Source organism: Podarcis tiliguerta, assembly GCF_965153285.1.
Source record: "Podarcis tiliguerta genome assembly, chromosome: 2".
In the NCBI taxonomy this organism is placed as follows: Eukaryota; Metazoa; Chordata; class Lepidosauria; order Squamata; family Lacertidae; genus Podarcis; species Podarcis tiliguerta.
Genome location: NC_139535.1, coordinates 9,720,285 through 9,738,255, shown reverse-complemented (window position 1 = coordinate 9,738,255; position 17,971 = coordinate 9,720,285). Strand labels below are relative to the sequence as shown.

At 49.3% G+C, this 17,971-nt stretch overlaps 1 protein-coding gene across 4 annotated transcripts in view; it reads right to left on the bottom strand.

Moving 5' to 3' along the window:
* The window catches only part of LOC310670088 (uncharacterized protein), a 46,974-nt gene that overhangs the window by 20,213 nt on the left and 8,790 nt on the right, over positions 1 to 17,971 (bottom strand). For 3 of the 4 annotated variants that reach the window (XM_083424677.1, XM_083424679.1, XM_083424678.1), the window contains exons 2-5: positions 8,997 to 9,927; positions 5,520 to 5,619; positions 4,608 to 4,702; positions 770 to 860 (exon numbers count right to left, since the gene is read on the bottom strand). In XM_083424677.1, the coding sequence (XP_083280803.1) occupies positions 770 to 860; positions 4,608 to 4,702; positions 5,520 to 5,619; positions 8,997 to 9,683 (973 nt within the window). In that variant the 5' untranslated portion in view covers positions 9,684 to 9,927. Of the gene's footprint in view, positions 1 to 769; positions 861 to 4,607; positions 4,858 to 4,901; positions 5,124 to 5,348; positions 5,620 to 8,996; positions 9,928 to 17,971 lie in introns of all 4 variants that reach the window. The other variant, XM_083424680.1, reaches the window with a different exon arrangement.

Here is a 17,971-nt window from a genome sequence, read left to right as displayed (position 1 = left end):
TGAGTGCCTCCAGCACCATTTTTGGGAGGCAGCCAGGACCGTGGGATGGACGGTCAGGACACCCCCCCCCCTCGGAGAGGAGGCAGGGCTGGTCCTTTCACTCTTTCACGCAGGACAGCAGGATTGTTCCAAGAAGAGCAGTCCCTCTGCGCCCCGCCCCCAATTGGTGAACCTGAACCAGAACCATGTCCTGATTTATGTACGATAAACGTAGCCTTGTATCCATGCCTCGAGCCAGATCTGTTGTGCGTTTACTCTGCTGAGTAACGTGTGCTCAGACACAGCAGCATGAGTTGCAGGCACATGTCTGAGGATGACTGATTGATCTCTGCAGCAGCAAGGCTGAGAAGGGAGACGCTCCAGCTGGGGCCTGTCCGGTTGGCTTTCCATCCCTTGGTTCCAACACCTTATTCCTAACACACATGCCGCTGCCCCCCAGTTATCTTTCCTGCGAGAAAACACCTTAAACTTCGGGTTCCTGGTGGTGTTTCGCCTCTTTCTCGTGCCCCGACCGCCGGTGCGGAAGTGCCTGGCTGGCCCGAGCAGAAGGGCGGAGAGGTGGGCAAGAGATGTTGATTAAAATCATTCTTCATTTTAAAAATTGTATTGTTTTTCCTGGGGGTTTTTTTGGACTACAAAAAAAATTGTGGTATGCATAGGAATTCATTCATATTTTTTCCAAACTATAGTCCGGCCCCCAACAGTGTATAAGGGACAGTGAACGGGCTCAAGTTAAAAAGCTTTGAGGACCCCTGGAGTAGAGACTCACCAGAAACCCTGGCGTTACTGCCGTTCTCCTGCATTACTGCTAAGTGCAGAGGATTCTGGAGAGGTAGCACATTCTTCACATCCTCAGGCTCCTGAAACAGGAAAGCAAACTTTTCTCAGATCTCCCGCAGGCCTCAGACCCGGTCTCAAGAAGTGCATATCTATTAGTTGGCGATGGGCCATCAGTTGCACACAAAACACGAAAGCACCGAAAGCATGAAAAAACTTCTCTTCCAAACTCCCACAATACTAACAGAAAACACCAATTAGCAAAGGGAAGTGTATTGCCACATATACTTCGTTTGGTTTTTTACCAGACAGTAGAATGAACAAGACAGCTGCAGTGTTAGAAAATGTTGGTTCCTTTCCCACTAGATCTACAAAGTAAGTTTGTTTTAAAATGCCTGAGAAAATAAAAGCGTCTTAATCTGGCGCCTTAAAAAACAGTAACAACACAAGTGCCAGAAAAACTTTCCTGGGAGTAGAGTCTGTATCTCAGAAGTCACCAAGTAAAAAAGCCCCCAGCCTCAAATTAAGACTACAGCTCTGCCTCTAGCCAATGAAACCAGTGGTTTTCTTGGCGGGTGGGGTGTTAGAATTCCTGTTCCATGCTTGCAGTCATAGGATTATTGTCTTTCACATGATGGTGTATGTTTTGACTCCACAGAGTGGGAAGTGATGGAAACAGGATGTTTGTGTTACTGTGTTCCGGGAAGTGAGACTATTGTCCTTTGTTCTTTTTCTGTTTGCTGTCTGATGCTAGAGAGAGAGGGAGCCATGTTGCAGTGCTCCGTGTGTGTTTATATGTAAATAAAGTAGATTAGCCAAATGCTGAGTTGCTGAAGTCTGTCAAGCAAGATGCGCAAACTCTGCGGATCCCTAAGTGTGCCGGTGTCGGTTGGCATCGTTCGCTGTGATGTTCGGGGTGAAGAAAGCTTTTGAAGCTCCCGAAATATGATAGCCATGATAGCCATGTTCAAATATATAAAAGGATGTCATATAGAGGAGGGAGAAAGGTTGTTTTCTGCTGCTCCAGAGAAGCGGACACGGAGCAATGGATCCAAACTACAAGAAAGAAGATTCCACCTAAACATTAGGAAGAACTTCCTGACAGTAAGAGCTGTTCGACAGTGGAATTTGCTGCCAAGGAGTGTGGTGGAGTCTCCTTCTTTGGAGGTCTTTAAGCAGAGGCTTGACAACCATATGTCAGGAGTGCTCTGATGGTGTTTCCTGCTTGGCAGGGGGTTGGACTCGATGGCCCTTGTGGTCTCTTCCAACTCTATGATTCTATGATTCTATGAAAGACCAGGAGGGAGGGAACATGGCAGTAGGGCATGTGTCTCTGCCAGGGTCCTACTCAAGTGTAGGCTGAACTCCTGACAATGGTTATGGGCCCAGGGATCGGGGCCACAGACCCAATGCCAGCAGAGGAAGAACGGGGAGCATGAAACCGGCAGCATGAAGCAAGCCTCTTCAGAGACAGACAGTAAGTAAAAAAGCCTGTGCCTGAAAACTAAAGTAATGTAGGCAAGCTGGAATGTTTTGTGCAGCTGCCAAAGTAGCTCCCGCACGAAGAAGGCTTGATTTATAGCCGTCTGATAAGGACAGTAAAGGTTGTTTCAGCTTGGACTAAGCTGCGAAATGGATCTTTTGGCGGGGTAGAATCCCAAGTCCCTGAGTTACATACCTGATGCGGCAGGTCTTTGCCGTGAATGTAGCCCTGATTTATGTGCTACGAAGGGAGGAAATACCCCGATGCTTATGATGCAGATTTGCGCAGCGGCAAGCTTTGCCAAAACGATAGCTGGATGTGAAGCATCAGCTATGGGGGAGCGGGAAATTTCCCTGGTGCTGCGTTGAAGTAGCAGGCATGAACTTTGAGAAGAAAGAATCTTCTGATGCGTTCCCTGTGTGTGTTTGGGAATGTGGGGGAGGAGTGGTTTTGTTCCCGAAGCTGCAAAAGCAGTTTGATGCTGTGTCTGATGCCAACAGCCAGCGTGTGTGCTCGGCAGGAATTTCATCTGCAACACACTCGGACATTCCAAGATGGCGACGGACTATCAAAGATGCTGGCTGGACTTTGCGGTCTCAGATGCCCACATGATCTGGGAGGCATTGTTTCCTGAGGCCAAAAGTGTTGGGATTTCAGTTCCCACCAGCTGCGAGTAAGCAGCTACATTGTTGACATCATGTGATGTCCCTGAGTGTGAGACAGGAAGTCTCAGCCAGTTCTCAGTGTTCTCTGTGTAACCGGGTGGAGTTACTGGGAGTTGGTCTTCCGCTTCTGGATAGAAGCAGAGTCGAGTCGTAGACTCTTATGCTGTACTGTGGTGCAGTGTGGTGTAGTGGTTAAGAGCGGTAGTCTCGTAATCTGGGGAACCGGGTTCGCGTCTCCGCTCCTCCACATGCAGCTGCTGGGTGACCTTGGGCCAGTCACACTTCTCTGAAGTCTCCCAGCCCCACTCACCTCACAGAGTGTTTGTTGTGGGGGAGGAAGGGAAAGGAGATTGTTAGCCGCTTTGAGACTCCTTCGGGTAGTGATAAAGTGGGATATCAAATCCAAACTCTTCTTCTTCTTCTTCTTCTTCTTCTACTGCTCAGGCGAGCATACATGATTTGTACAGTCTTAATAAAGTAGCAGTCGACTACGGACTGTTCTCTTTCTTCTGTGATGCGGTGCCAGGAGAAAGTGAGTGTGCTTCTCTCACAAGGGAGGAGTCGCTTATTAACAGTCTCTCTGGACTGAGGGAGAATTCCAGCCAGAGTGACCATTGGAGAATGGCCTCAGAGTGCCTGGGAAGGTGGCAACCCTCCCGGGCGGGCGTTTTTCCTCCAGTCGTGTTTGGAGGCGTATTGGAGGGAAGTTGCATTGTTTCCTGTTCGGGGGGAGGACTCTCCAGAATGGAAGGAGGACAAGGGGAACTGACTGTGACGTCATCCCAACCATCACCGCAACCAGCAGGTGGCGCTGCTGTGGTCGAAGCAGCGGAAAGTTTGTACTGTGAGAAATTTGGACGAGATTCCAAAAGCCCGGACAGTTTGCAGCATTTGCAACATGAAGCAAGGCCAGAGATGCAGAGCTTCAGGGCAGAGATGGTGACTAGCTGTTCCAGAGCAGAAGTGCAAGAATCTTTTGTGCTAGATTCTGAGGTGGAGGCACACCTTTGCGGAAGATGGAACTGGTTCACCACGTTACAGAAGGATTTGATCCACCAGTCGAGTGGAGATTACTTGAAGGCGCATAGCCTTCATTCCATGTCGAGAAGTCCAGTTGATGCAACGCGGCTGATCTGTTTCAGACTGTTTCACCACCGCACTCACCTGATCTGGGATCGCAAGCTCTACTGTGCAAAATGGGAGCCTTAGCAATTGTCAGCTGGCAGCGGAAACAAACTAGGACTGCTTCAGGAAAATGCACGTGGTGAAAATGAGGACTGCTAGGCCCTGGTGGGCCGCCCCCTTGCCCGCTTGCAATTGGCTGAGTGGAGAGCTAGCCAATCAGGATTAAATAATAATAATACAGTTGTGCCTCAGCTCCCGAATGATCAAAACTAGGGAGTGTTCCGTTTTTTGAATGATTTTCAGAAGCTGAACGTCCGGCACGGCTTCTGATTAGCTGCAGAACACTCCTGCAGCCAATCAGAAGCCATGCTTTGGTTTTTGAATGGTTCCAGGAGTTGAACGGACTCCCAGAATGCATTCTGTTTGAGAACAAAGGTACGACTGTAATAAAATGGATTTTTTTGAGGGGGGGGGGAAGGTTCCAGAACTCTGCTCCTGAGAGTTCCTGCCAAAAAAAAAGAGGCCTTGAATGAAACCATTATCAAACTTTCACATACCTCAGTTGGCCTAACACCAGTCATTCCCTGCCCGTCAGGAGTCAATACAGGAGGTACTACCATAGCAGAGTTCCTCATGGATGCCATTTCATTGGCTGCAAAACACAGGAGCGGGGGAAAACAAAGAAGCATTAAGAACAGCTTGGCTGAATCAAATCCAAGGCCCATCCGGACCAGTCTCCTGTCTCTCACAGTGGCCAACCAGATGCCTCAATGGGAATCACCCAAACAAGACATGATCAATACAGCCCTCACCCACAGGGCTTGGGTGCTGCACTTCTGATTCCCAGCAACTAACCGGTATAATAATGGGAAGAGGAACAATGGTTTCCCCAGTGTCCTCACTGCCCTCACCCATTTCACAACAAAAACAATGCATTAATATTGTTAGATCAACTCGTATTTTCTTCCTGCCATCTGGGTAGTGTGGACCTTTTGCCCTCCCCGCCCCCCGGGTGTTGAACATCTGCAGTGGGGAGCCGGTGGGGTGAAGGTTTCCTTCTGCAGATGTTCAGCCTGCAACATGTGGGAGGCAAGAAACAGGCAATGAAAATGTAACTCGAGTGGTGCAGCCCACAGGGTTGTGTTCTTTTCTATGATCATTTCTCAGCAACATTTTCTGTTTCCATTGCAAGTAAAATTTTACAGCCGTAACATACAAACCCCCCACACCCCCCAGGGTGAATGCAGCAGAGAGAAAGACAACAGGAGAGCTCAATAAAGTATCACAGTTCCTACTACTGCAAGTGTGGAAAGATGAGTATTGAAATAAATACGTAAATCCAAAGCACAACCCAGTTGCTATAGTTTCAAGGATTGCCATTTATTCCAAACTGAAACATATTGGGGTGGATTATTTAGGACATTCTATACCATACTGCCAGAAAAGGAAGAGCGTCTCCAACTCCTTACCCATTGCAGACATGACATTGGGGCTGACCCCCGCGAAGAGCTGTCTTTGAGCGGCATCTGGCAGAGCCACCTCTGCCTCCAGGGAGTTTGTGGCTGGCCCCTGATCAAAGCAAGAAAGATGAATCATTGGAAGCCTACAGATAAACGGCACCACTGTGGTGCCCTTGCTTCCATTCCCCCTCCCCCCCGTCAAAACTGAAAACGTTTTAATTTATGTGGCTGCCTTGTCTACTCCTTGTCGCTCATCCTCACAAGTAGACCCACTGAAATTAACAGGGAAGGTGACTACTGCAGTCAGTGGGTCTTCTTCAAGTATGACTTGAGTCTGGATTCAACCTGAATTCAGTTAACCTGGACTGTACATTTTAAATCTGCAAATTATTAACTAGTGCACCAAAGACTAATAAACACCTGATTTTAATTAGTGGGGCTGTTTTACCACCACCACCAGGCTATTTTGGCTTAGGGTTATTACTGCAAAAAGGAATGAACAGGAAATATTAAACACAGTCTTGATTCTTTCCAAAAGAACGGTAGCTTTTGTTTACTAAACATTGACTACGGCAAGACAGGTCTGGGGCATCACCGGTGCACAGATGACAGGATATACCGTATTTTTCGCCCTATAGGACGCACTTTTTCCCCTCCAAAAATGAAGGGGAAATCTGGGTGCGTCCTATGGGGCGAATGCAGGCTTCGCGGACCTCTCCGCAAACAGCAGGAGCGCTCCCGCTGCTGGCGGAGAGGTGCCTGCATGCTGAAGCCTGCGCACGCTGAGCTCAGCGCGCCCAGGCTTCGCGGACCTCTCCGCTAGCAGCGGGAACGCTCCCGCTGCTGGCAGAGAGGTGCCTGCATGCGGAAGCCTGCGCGCGCTGAGCTCAGCGCGTCCAGGCTTCGCGGACCTCTCCGCTAGCAGCGGGAGCGCTCCCGCTGCTGGCGGAGACGTGCCTGCATGCCGAAGCCTGCGCGCGCTGAGCTCAGCGCGCCCAGGCTTCGCGGACCTCTCCGCTAGCAGCGGGAACGCTCCCGCTGCTGGCGGAGAGGTGCCTGCATGCGGAAGCCTGCGCGCGCTGAGCTCAGCGCGCCCAGGCTTCGCGGACCTCTCCGCTAGCAGCGGGAGCGCTCCCGCTGCTGGCGTAGAGGTGCCTGCATGCCGAAGCCTGCGCGCGCTGAGCTTAGCGCGTCCAGGCTTCGCGGACCTCTCCGCTAGCAGCGGGAGCGCTCCCGCTGCTGGCGGAGAGGTGCCTGCATGCTGAAGCCTGCGCGCGCTGAGCTCAGCGCGCCCAGGCTTCGCGGACCTCTCCGCTAGCAGCGGGAGCGCTCCCGCTGCTGGCGGAGAGGTGCCTGCATGCCGAAGCCTGCGCGCGCTGAGCTCAGCGCGCCCAGGCTTCGCGGACCTCTCCGCTAGCAGCGGGAACGTTCCCGCTGCTGGCGGAGAGGTGCCTGCATGCCGAAGCCTGCGCGCGCTGAGCTCAGCGCGTCCAGGCTTCGCGGACCTCTCCGCTAGCAGCGGGAATGCTCCCGCTGCTGGCGGAGGGGTGCCTGCATGCTGAAGCCTGCGCGCCCTGAGCTCAGCGCGTCCAGGCTTCGCGGACCTCTCCGCCAGCATCGGGAGCGCTCCCGCTGCTGGCGGAGAGGTGCCTGCATGCCGAAGCCTGCGCGCGCTGAGCTCAGCGCGTCCAGGCTTCGCGGACCTCTCTGCTAGCAGCGGGAGCCAGCACTGGGCTCCCACGGCTTGCAGAGAGCTGCCTGTTTGGGGGCTGGGGTCGGGGGAAGCTTGGGCTTCCCCAACCCCGCGCCTGGGGGGGAAATAATTTTTTTCCTTTATTTCCCCCCCAAAAAACTAGGTGCGCCTTATGGGACGGTGCGTCCTATAGGGCGAAAAATACGGTACTTAGAAAGTTGATGAGAGAAATTATTGTTTTTTTCTTAACAATGATCTGTTTGTAAACAGCTTTGAGGCTGTCCTTTTTCTTTAAAACTGAGCAGCATATAAATTTCATGAAGTAAATAATAAATAAGAACAGGTTCTCCCTCCTGCAAGGGAGAAAAGGGAGCATGCCCCCACAAGAGGATCCTCACCATCATCAAGTTCCTGTCAGTATCAATATTAAAATGTAGCACTGTATCCCACTAAGCCCCTTCTTGAGCCTTTCAGCTGCCACCTCCCTTCATCTCCATTATTTTTTTAATTTGGACATTGTTGGCCAACAGCAGTAAGATCTGGATAAGTCTCACAGGCAAGACCTTGTTCTTCTGCCACTTAATTTAGGAGGATAGTATCAGTAGAGCCAACTGACTTCACTGGTTCTACTTTCTTAGTCCTCCAGACAAGTGTTGCCACGGGGATGGCGAAACCTGTGAGGGTCTCCGAATGTTGCTGGACTACAAACTCCCATCATCCCCAGCCCATTACCGTGCTGGCTGATGGGAGATGAAGTCCAACATCTGGTGGGTTGCAGGTTGTCCATTAGGGCTGAGCAATAGGTGGTTTTCAACATTGTGATATATCAGCAGCTAAATATTGTGAGGTACTGCTACATCACGATGTCTGAAACTGCCTAGTCCTACCCTATAGCGCTCCTGCTTGAGGGAGCTAGAGCGGTACAGGGGCTTGAAAAACTGAGGCGTGGGTAGCCACCTGCCCACCCCATAGCTGATCAAGCCCGGGGAGGGGGGGCGTTGACCTGTTCTGCTGAGGTGCGAGCAGCTGCGCATGTGCCCCTCAGCAGAGTAGTTTAAACAAGCTGCCCCTTGCCTTCAGCTTGCATGAGCCGGAGGCAGGGGGCTTGATCAGCTGTGAAGCAGGCTTCCTTAAACCACCTGTCTCTCAGCTGATCATGGCCCTTTTGAGCTGGCAATGCATTGTGATTCCCTAGGGCGAGGTGCGCTGTGCTGGTGGCGGCCGAGGAGTCGCAATGTACTGACAGCTCAAAAAGCCTGAAACGAGTATCACAGTCTGAATGTCATGGGAACCCTCCTGATGCTACACTCCTATCACCCCTGGCCATCGGCCATATTGGCTACTGCCCCTCCCCCCAAAACAGTGCTATCTACTTCCCACTGCCATTTAAGGTAGGTGCAAGGAGAGTGAGAGAGAGGCAAGCCAAAGACCAGTGATCTGGAGGAAGCCATTTCCCTCCAAGTTGCTTAATACAAATCAAAATCAAACGAAATATTTATTTATGCAAGCTCTGATTACAGGTTTAAAAATTTGCCTGAAACATATATGTAAGTACTAGAGCACCAAGCCTGCTTCAGCTGGCCTGTCTCCTCACTCCCACACAACCATCTACCACAAACAGCCATATTGGGAGGCTTCTGATGTTGCCTGTAAGTCACCTTGTAAAAAATCTGCAAATTGACAGGCAGGGGGTAAACAAGTGGTAAATGTGTAGTAGCACAGCACAGGCCATGTTCTTCTGGGCACTCCCCACCCGCTGGGCACTCAAGGAATATGAAATACTCATCTCTCACCTGCCTGACCCATGACCTGGCAGAGCGGCGCCCCATCAGGAAATCCTCCGCCAGAGCCACCATCTCAATACAGTCTTCTGGCCCACACTCCTTCACCCAGCTCTGGACTTCAGGGGGCAACATGGCCAGGAGCTGCTCCTGGATTATCATCTCCAGGATCTGATCCTTCGTGTACTTGTCCGGCTTCAACCATTGGCGACAGAGTTCTTTCAGCTGGTTGTAAATCCTCCGCGGCCCTTCCAGCTCCTGGTAGCGGCACTGCCGGAAGTGCTGGCGCTTAGACTCCCTGCGGATGGCGTCTGCTCGGAGGAGGGCGATCTTCACCTTCAGGTAGTCAGTCCTGTCCCTGGGATCCAGCTGGCAAAAGAACTGTTCCACGCCGCCTCTCAGCGCCGGCAGGAGGCGGCCCACCCACTCTTCCCGCGGCCACCGGCAGGCTTCGGCAACTTGCTCAAAGGCGGAGAGGAATGTCCTGGCGTCCTCCCATGGCACCTGCTCCGTAGGCAATGAATTTGCCCTTCCCGCATGAGGCGGCTGCAGTGCATTCAGAAATTCTTGCCACTGAGCTTCCTGTTGCTGGGGCAGCCCAGTTTCAGGCGGCTGAGAAACAGGCCTTTGGGGCCCTTTAAAGTACATAACCTGTACAATTTGGGGGACTTTGCCCGAGCCGTCCGAAGCTTTCTCCATATCTGCTCTTCGCTTTTAGGAAACCCAAATCTCACAGCTGTGTGCCTGCTGACAGCTTGAGATATTGCCCTGGTCTTGGGCTGCCTGCCCCACCTGGCAAACGATATTAAAAGGTTGGTCCTGCGAATATTTCAACAGCAACTTCCAGGGTACTCAACAATTGGTCTGTTCTTCAAAACCAACATCTAAAGAAGAGGCCAGAGGGGATGGGGGAGTGTTTCTGGAAGTTAAGTGGAATTCCTCCCTGCATGAAAGAAAAAAGGCATTTTAATTTTTATTATTTATTTCAGCAGCACATGTTATGGTGTTGTCTGGATGTTGTTGAAGTACATCTCCCTGCTAAGGAACGTGAAAAAAGGATTAATTCTCCCCAAGTTGGCAGAAATAGTTTCCCCCTCCCATAGTACAGCTGCAGGCATCTGGTTTTGTTTTATGTAGATGACATTGTGTTTTTACTCACAAGCCGATCAGAATGCTGAATCTGAAAAAGATGAAAGCAATGAAAGCTTTTGTCTGAATCAAAAAGCAAGATCCAATCGTTAGAAGCACTGAACGTGGCATATTGTAAATTGTTAAAGCTCCTATGGTAACTGATTTTCAGAAAAATGTTGAAAGCAAAGCTTTTCAACAGCCTGAAAGGTACAGATGCACAATTAGTTCACTGTGCATTTTGAGTAATATTTCAAGAACTGATATAAGCAGTACAGTAGGAATATTTAGAAGAAAGATTGCCCTACTGAAAAAGACTGGTGTGCAGTCAAAAAAAATAATCAGATACACGAACAGCACAGTCGACCGCAATTTAAAAGTCTCAGCACAAGGTTCTGATGAGCTGGAAGTTTTCACTGATGCAGATTGGGGGTCTGATCTTAGTGACAAAAAGTCCACATCAGGCATAGTGATCATGTGTAATCAATCATAGATTGGTTTAGCAAGAAGCAGAATCTGGCAGAAATCTGTAGCACTCAAGTGCATAAGCCTGTCCCCTACGTGTCATGAGGTAACTTGCTTTAAAAGCCTGTTACCTGACATAGGCATGCAAGTGCAAAATGCTATAAAAGTGTACAATTAGGCATGTATTAGCTTTGCAGAGATGCACAAGAGAGCAAAACATATTGACATTAAGTTTAAATGTGTATATGATTCAGCAAAGTGAAATTGAACTGGTGTACTGTGCTACTGAATAAGTGTTTGCAGACATATGGACAAAACCGCTAAAAATAGAAGTTTGTACAAAGCTTTCACAGAAATTAGGACTGTGCTGAATAAGGTTAAATTTAACATATAATGTTATTTAGCAAACTTATAGATTGCATCTTGTCTTAATATGCAATATGGATTACTTCCTGTAATGTGTAGGAGGCGATAATCAGTCAATAGTTTTAAACCTTCTGTCTCTGTTTGGCTGAGAGGTTTTATTGCCTTTTAAACAGGCAAAGAACAATTCGTCACACCAGGAAAAAGCTTCCCTTGAACAATTCCTCTTTGTTTGCTCTTGGCTTTCACTGGCAATTGTAGGAAGACAAGAGCAGCCATTTTGTTTTCTCTTATTCACTGGCTCTGCTCTGATGCTTTTTACACATTTCTTTTTCGTCTAGTGGCTGAAACCTTCACAGCTGCTGAATGTTTGCACCCTCAGCGGCTTTGAAAGCAGATTCAATAATTTACTTTATTTATCTAAAACACATTTATAAGCCACTTAGTATTTTTTTTATTAAAAAGAATCCTAAAACACAAGTACAAAAAAACCAGAATCATAAAAAACAGCATTCTAGAAACAAATAAATGCAGGATGAAGAGAGAAGTACAGTAATATGCCGGGGAAAGCCTAAGCAAAAAGATATGTCTTTGCAAGTACAGGGGACCCTCATAATCCTCAGGTTGTGAACGCAGCAACCCCAGAAGTGTATACTTCCGGGTTTCACCACACATGCGTGCACAGAAGCACTCAATCGTGCCGTGCATGCGCACAGAAGGGTACCTCCAGTTACGAAGTTTTCGGGATGCAGCCAGGCCTCCAGAACGGATCCCGTTCGAAACCGGAGGTACCACTGTAATCTGAAGCAACTGATAGTTGCTGTTTCACATACAGCAAAGTTAAGGGCATTCTACATTGCCAAGGAAAAGGCAAAGAAATGGGTCTCTGATTAAAAAAAACAGCCTCAGTGCTGTGAGATGGGGAGAATCTGAGGGAGGCTTGTTTTGCCACTGCAGGGACTCCACGTTTGTTGATGTATTGCTTTGGAGTTTAGCCGGTTCTTCAAAAATATTCCACCTCAGCCACAAGGTTTCCTTCTGCACTAACAACGAAGGGTGCTTATCCCCCTCACCAAACCACAATACCTTTTGTAGTACACCTCCACTAATTTACCTCTATCCTATTAAAAGCTTTACCCAAAACACTATTCCTGTTGGGCCAGCTGTTGGCCAAGAATGAAAGAGGGTCATGGAGAACCAGAGCTGAGGAAAGCAAGTCAGTTAGGAAAAACAGGCCTCAATGCCACCATTTCCATTTTGAGATGGAAGTTATTGCAACTTCAAGATCTCCAACAACTATTTATTTCCAAGCCTGCTAGCACACCATAGCCTGAAAAGGTTTGAAATCCAAATGCTCCTCGGTAACAAATTTTAAGTGACACGTATGAACACAACAGGAAACATTTGGAAATCTGTTTATTCCACATTTCCCTGTCAGTTATCAGCAAAAAACAAAACAAAACACTTGGAAACAGTCCTAGTTCCTTTCTTAAAAACAAGCCCACAACCCCCCTTTTAATTAAAAAAATGAAGTGGTGTTTGTGAATTGTGTGAGGTAAATCTATTTCACAGTCAAAGTCTGGGAAAGGGAGGCCTGTTCTGTGGAACAGGATTCCTGTCAAGATGAGACACGCACTCGCTATCTGTACTTTCCAGAAAAAATCTGTCAGGAAAATCCGAAGTGTTTCCTCACGGAACACATCCCTCTTGCTTTAAGGTTCCAAGATGTTTAGAGCACAAGTGGGCATAAAGGGGGGGAAGTAAAGAAAAAAGAAAAGGGAAATGTAGTGGGATTAAAAAAAAAAAAAGTAATCAAATGAATCATTCCCAACAATGTCACTGCAGGCTTCTTGTGACTGTCTTATCAGTATTGCCGGGCAGAACTGGCATGTAGATAAGGAGCTCAAGTTACAGCATTCCGTATGGGATAGCACAGAGTATGGAGTAGTGAGGAAAACTGAAGACTTTGTAAAGAGTTGCAGGAAAGCAGCTGATCTCAGGACTTGTGTACTCTGTCAGGGCAAGGACTTTGAAGCAAGGAACCTGCTCTGGGCTCAGAGAGAGAATATGACTTGTAAGATCTATAAATAGTGTGTTGGTCTTGGCCTAATAAAAACAACTCGGCTAAACAGCTGTTTCCTGTGGAGAGTTTAACCACTGAGCTTTTGTGGTGCAACACCCAACATATTGGAATAGCTGAGCATGAAAAGGAGCTAATTTCCCAGTGAGCGAGGAAATCACCAGTGCAAGGTCAAATGAGCCAGTTTCTGTGGTAATGTCACAGAACTCAAGCTACATTTGTGTGATTAATGTGTGTCAGTTGTGCTTTTGGAGTCTTGGAATTAGAGCAATGGGAAAACTCTCTATGTAGATGTGTCTGAACTAGACTGAAAGCTGGAACTTATTCTTTTTACATTGCACAACTTTGTCCAGAGTTGTTTGCTGTACAGTCATACCTCAAGTTGAATGCGCTTCGGGTTGAGCACGTTCGAGTTGCGCGTTCGAGTTGCGCGTTACTTCCGGGTTCGTGCATGCGCAGATGCTCAAAATGACGTCACACGCACGCACGGTAGCGGAGAAACGCGACCCGCGCACGCACAGACGCATCTTGCGTTCCATTCCGGATGCAAACGGGGCTCCACAATGGATCCCGTTTGCATCCCAAGGTACCACTGTATCTGTTACTTCATCAGCTGTAAAAGCATATGGACCTTACTGACCCTGCTTTCTGTGTAGTTTTTTGCTGCATGCAAGAGCAAGACCAAGTTCCACACTACTGCGCTCTCGCAGTACCAGATTCCCAACAGGTTATGGGCCCAGGTTGTAGGTCAAAAGAGGATTGGAATGCTCTTCAAAAACTGAGTTATTTACAAGGATCTCTATATAGTGGTACCTCAGGTTAAGTACTTAATTCGTTCCGGACGTCCATTCTTAACCTGAAACTGTTCTTAACCTGAAGCATCACTTTAGCTAATGGGGCTTCCTGCTGCTGCCGCACCGCCAGAGCACAATTTCTGTTCTCATCCTGAAGCAAAGTTCTTAACCCGAGGTACTATTTCTGGGTTAGCAGAGTCTGTAACCTGAGCGACTTTTAACCCTTCGAATAAAACTCGCTGAAAACCAACAGGCTACTATTCTAAGAGCTTATGCACCAACACTGGATGCTGATAAAAGACATTACAGAAAAAAATTACTCTCAGCTGGGGAGCTTAACAATATCCGAGGTGACCCTTCCTAACTTCCAAAATGCTTTTTGACCTTCTAAGGCAGAGGTCGTCAAACTAAGGCCCACGAGCCGGATATGGCCCATCGGGCTCATTAATTCAGCTCACGAACCTTGCGGACCCTGCCGCCCGCTCAGTCAGTCCCCGCGCTAAACAGGCACGGCACAGAGGCCTTGCCACATTGAGACTGACTTCCGTGACACAGCACGGCACAACTTCTGATTGGCTGCAGGAAGCTCTTGCAGCCAGTCAAAAGCCACAGATGCCTCTGGCCGGGCAGCGCCGCTGGCACGGCTTCTGATTGGCTGAAGGAAGCTCCTGCAGCCAATCAGAAGCCATGGATGCCTCTGGGCGCTGCTCCTTTCTTCCCACTGAAGAAGCCGAGCAGAAGGAAGCGGTGGCAGCGTGGAGGCTGCCCAAGCCAGCGGCACCTGGGTGCCACCCCTTCCTTCCTGCTGAGGCGGCAGAGCAGGAAGGAAGCGGCAGCGGCGCGGAGGCTGCTTCCGCCACCCAGACCAGTGGCATCTGGGTACGACCCCTTCCTTCCCGCTAAGGTGGCCAAGCAGGAGGAAGCGGCCAAGCGGGAAGGAAGCCGCTGCAGTGTGGAGGCTGCCTACGCTACCCAGGCCAGCGGCATGGGCTCTGTGCCCCGCCAAGACAGAGGACGCCAACGCTGCCAAAGACGAGGCAGTGTCAGTGGCATGAGTGGCATAGGCGGGGAGGCTTTCAGGAGGGGGGATGCTTTCGGGACGCCCCTCCTGAAAAGGTTTGCTGACCCCTGTTCTAGGGGGACAGTGGACATGATTTTCAGTGCTCGACAGCAGAAACCCAGCTCGAGCTCTGCGAGTGCAGCTTTCTCCCAACTGAACTGCAGAGTGTTTTAGAACCAGGACATTCACAGGGAAACCAAAATGCCTTTTACAAAGCTATTGTACAGTGATACCTCAGTTTTTGAACAGCTTAGTTCACAAACTACTTGGAACCCTAACCCGGAAATGAGTGTTCTGGTTATTGAACTTTTTTTGGAATCCAAAGGTACTCCGTTCGGGGGGTGCACTTCGGTTTAGATTGCCACACTTCCGTTGCCTGCTAGCTTGCCGCCCGACCTGGGCTTCTCTTACTCAGCGCTGGCCACTGGCGACACCCGGAAGCAGAGAAGGGGGTCATGGATGCTGCATCTCGGCACGGCCTTTCTTCGCTCAGCGCCAGCCATAGCAGTGAAATCTGTCAGCAGAGAAAGGGGTTGTGGATGCTACAGCCACGGTGGCAGCAGAGGGACCCAGCGCCGGGGAGCAGCAGTGACATCCCTTGTCTGCTCAGCACGGCCTTCCCTCGCTCAGCGCCAGCCACAGCAGAAAATCCCCTTTCTCCGCTGCCGTGGCTGGCTCTAAGCGAGGGAAGGCCGTGCCAAGTTGCCACACCCTGGTGCTGGGTCCCTCTGCTGGCGCCGTGACTGCAGCATCCAAGACCCCCTTCTCCGCTGACAGATTCCGCTGCAGCGGCTGGAGCTTAGCAAAGAAAGGCTGTGCCAAGCTGCCGCTCCCTGGCACTTGGTCCCTCTGCCGCACCGTGGCTGCAGCATCCACAACCCCTTTCTTTGCTTCTAGGTGTCGTCAGTGGCCGGCGCTGAGCGAGGGAAGGCCATGTCACTGCAGCAACCACCCCCTCCTCCGGTACCGGGTGTTGCCCGCAGCCGCCACTCCAGGCCCCAGAGCAACGCCAAGCAACTTGGCCCCAGAAGTGAATGCCACAGTATCCCCTCACAGGGCGCGGAACGGCCAGCCCTGAAGAAGGGGCTGGGGGGGGAAGGGATCCAGAAAGGCTGGTCTGGGGGCGGGGAGAGAAACCAACTGGCTCCTCAGAGAACTTCTGTCTCCCTTTTCTTTCCCATTTGAACTCCACACACCCCGCTCACTCATCCCGCCAATGGCAATAGGGATATCACTCCCATTTTTTTATACTGAGTAGCAGATTGAAGTCTGGTCTACTGCTTTCATTTTATGGATCCATGGTCTGTCTCGTTAGATAGCAAAATTCATGTTAAATTGCTATTTTAGGGGTTGTTTTAATTGCCTGTAACGGATTAATCCATTTTGCGTTACTTTATATGGCAAAGTGCGCCTTGGTTTTGGAACGCTTTGGTTTTGGAACAGACTTCCGGAACAGATTAAGTTTGAGAACCGGGGTACCACTGTACTACAGCGGAACCTCGGTTCCCGAACGGCTCCATTGTTGTAATTTTTTGTTCCCAAATAACAAAAAAACCAGAAGTAAATGCTTCCCTTTTTCAAATGTTTTTTGAACCTGAAGCTCTTGCAACAAATGGGAAGCCGCACCTCAGTTTTCAAACTTTTCGGAAGCTGAACAGGCTTCCGGAATGGATTTTGTTTAAGAACCGAGGTACCACTGTACCAACCATACTGTATGCTTGTGAAACATGGACCAGTTATAAACACCATCTCCAACTCCTGAAAAGATTCCATCAGTGGTGTCGCCGAAAAATTTTACACATCACTTTGGAAGACAAGCGAACTAATGCCAGTGTACAGTCATACCTCAGGTTGAAGTAGCTTCAGGTTAAGCATTTTCAGGTTGCACTTCCAGGCGACCCGGAAGTAACGGAGCGTGTTACTTCCAGGTTGTGGCGCTCGCACATGCACTCAAAATAACGTCACGCACATGCGGAAGGGGTGAATCGCAACCCGCAGACACGGATTGTGTTCGCTTCAGGATGCGAACGTGGCTCCGGAACGGATCCCGTTCGCATCCAGAGGTACCACTGTATTGGAAGAAGCAAAGATCACCAGTGTCGAAGCAATGATTCTTCCACATCACCTTTTTGGACTGGTCATGTTGTGTGGATGCCTGATTATCGTCTTCCAAAACTACTCTATTCCCAACTCAAAAATGGAAAGCGAAATGCTGGTGGCAAAAACAAGAGGTTTAAAGACTATTTCAAGGCCAATCTTTAAAAATGTAGTATAAAGACCAACAACTTGGAAACAATGGCCTGCGAATGCTTCAATCGTAAAACAGCCTTTTAGCAAAGGTGTCAGTTACTCGAATTCAGGACAAAAGGGAGAAACATGCTAAGACAAAGGCACACTTAGAAAACCCTCACCATGACCAACTCCAGCCCGGAAGGGGGGGCCGCTAGGGGTGCTTTGGAAGATGGCCGACAATACCATCTCTCCGGCTCACACGAGGTAATTAAGAGGCTAATAATGGGAGTAAATTAGCCTCCTGAATTTTCCCAGGGGATGGGAAAATGCTGCCTCGTCCGCGGTTGCCAATAAATTACCCCCGAGTTGAAAGAAGGAAGGGGGGCACTGGACGGAAAGCCCTCGAGTGAGTTTTTGGATCTCCTGGACACTACTTCTAATGGCGATCCTAGTTGCATTGCTCAAGATAAATAATTGGACAAGAGTAAATGCACATTTTTCGAGTGAAGGAAAGGCTGTACTGATTGCTAATTAAATCGACCACTGAGAAGCTGAGTGACAGGTTGGACCAAACAGAAGACTACATCAAAGAAGCACAGCTATGTCGGTATGTTGAAACGGATCGGAAAGGGGGGGGGACTTTTCTCTTTTTCAATATGATTTACCTAACAACCCCCCCCCCAAGAAGAACCACCACATGATTGATAGCGAGATGGGAAAATAAACTGTGTGGAAACAAAATTATTAACCAAAGGCTTTGTTTTGCAGAAGCTCTGGAAAGGCGATGAAAGGCTTTTGGTGTAATGCAGTTCTAATTGGGAACCGCCATTATGAGACAGACTTGGTTGCAAGATTTACAGTCAAA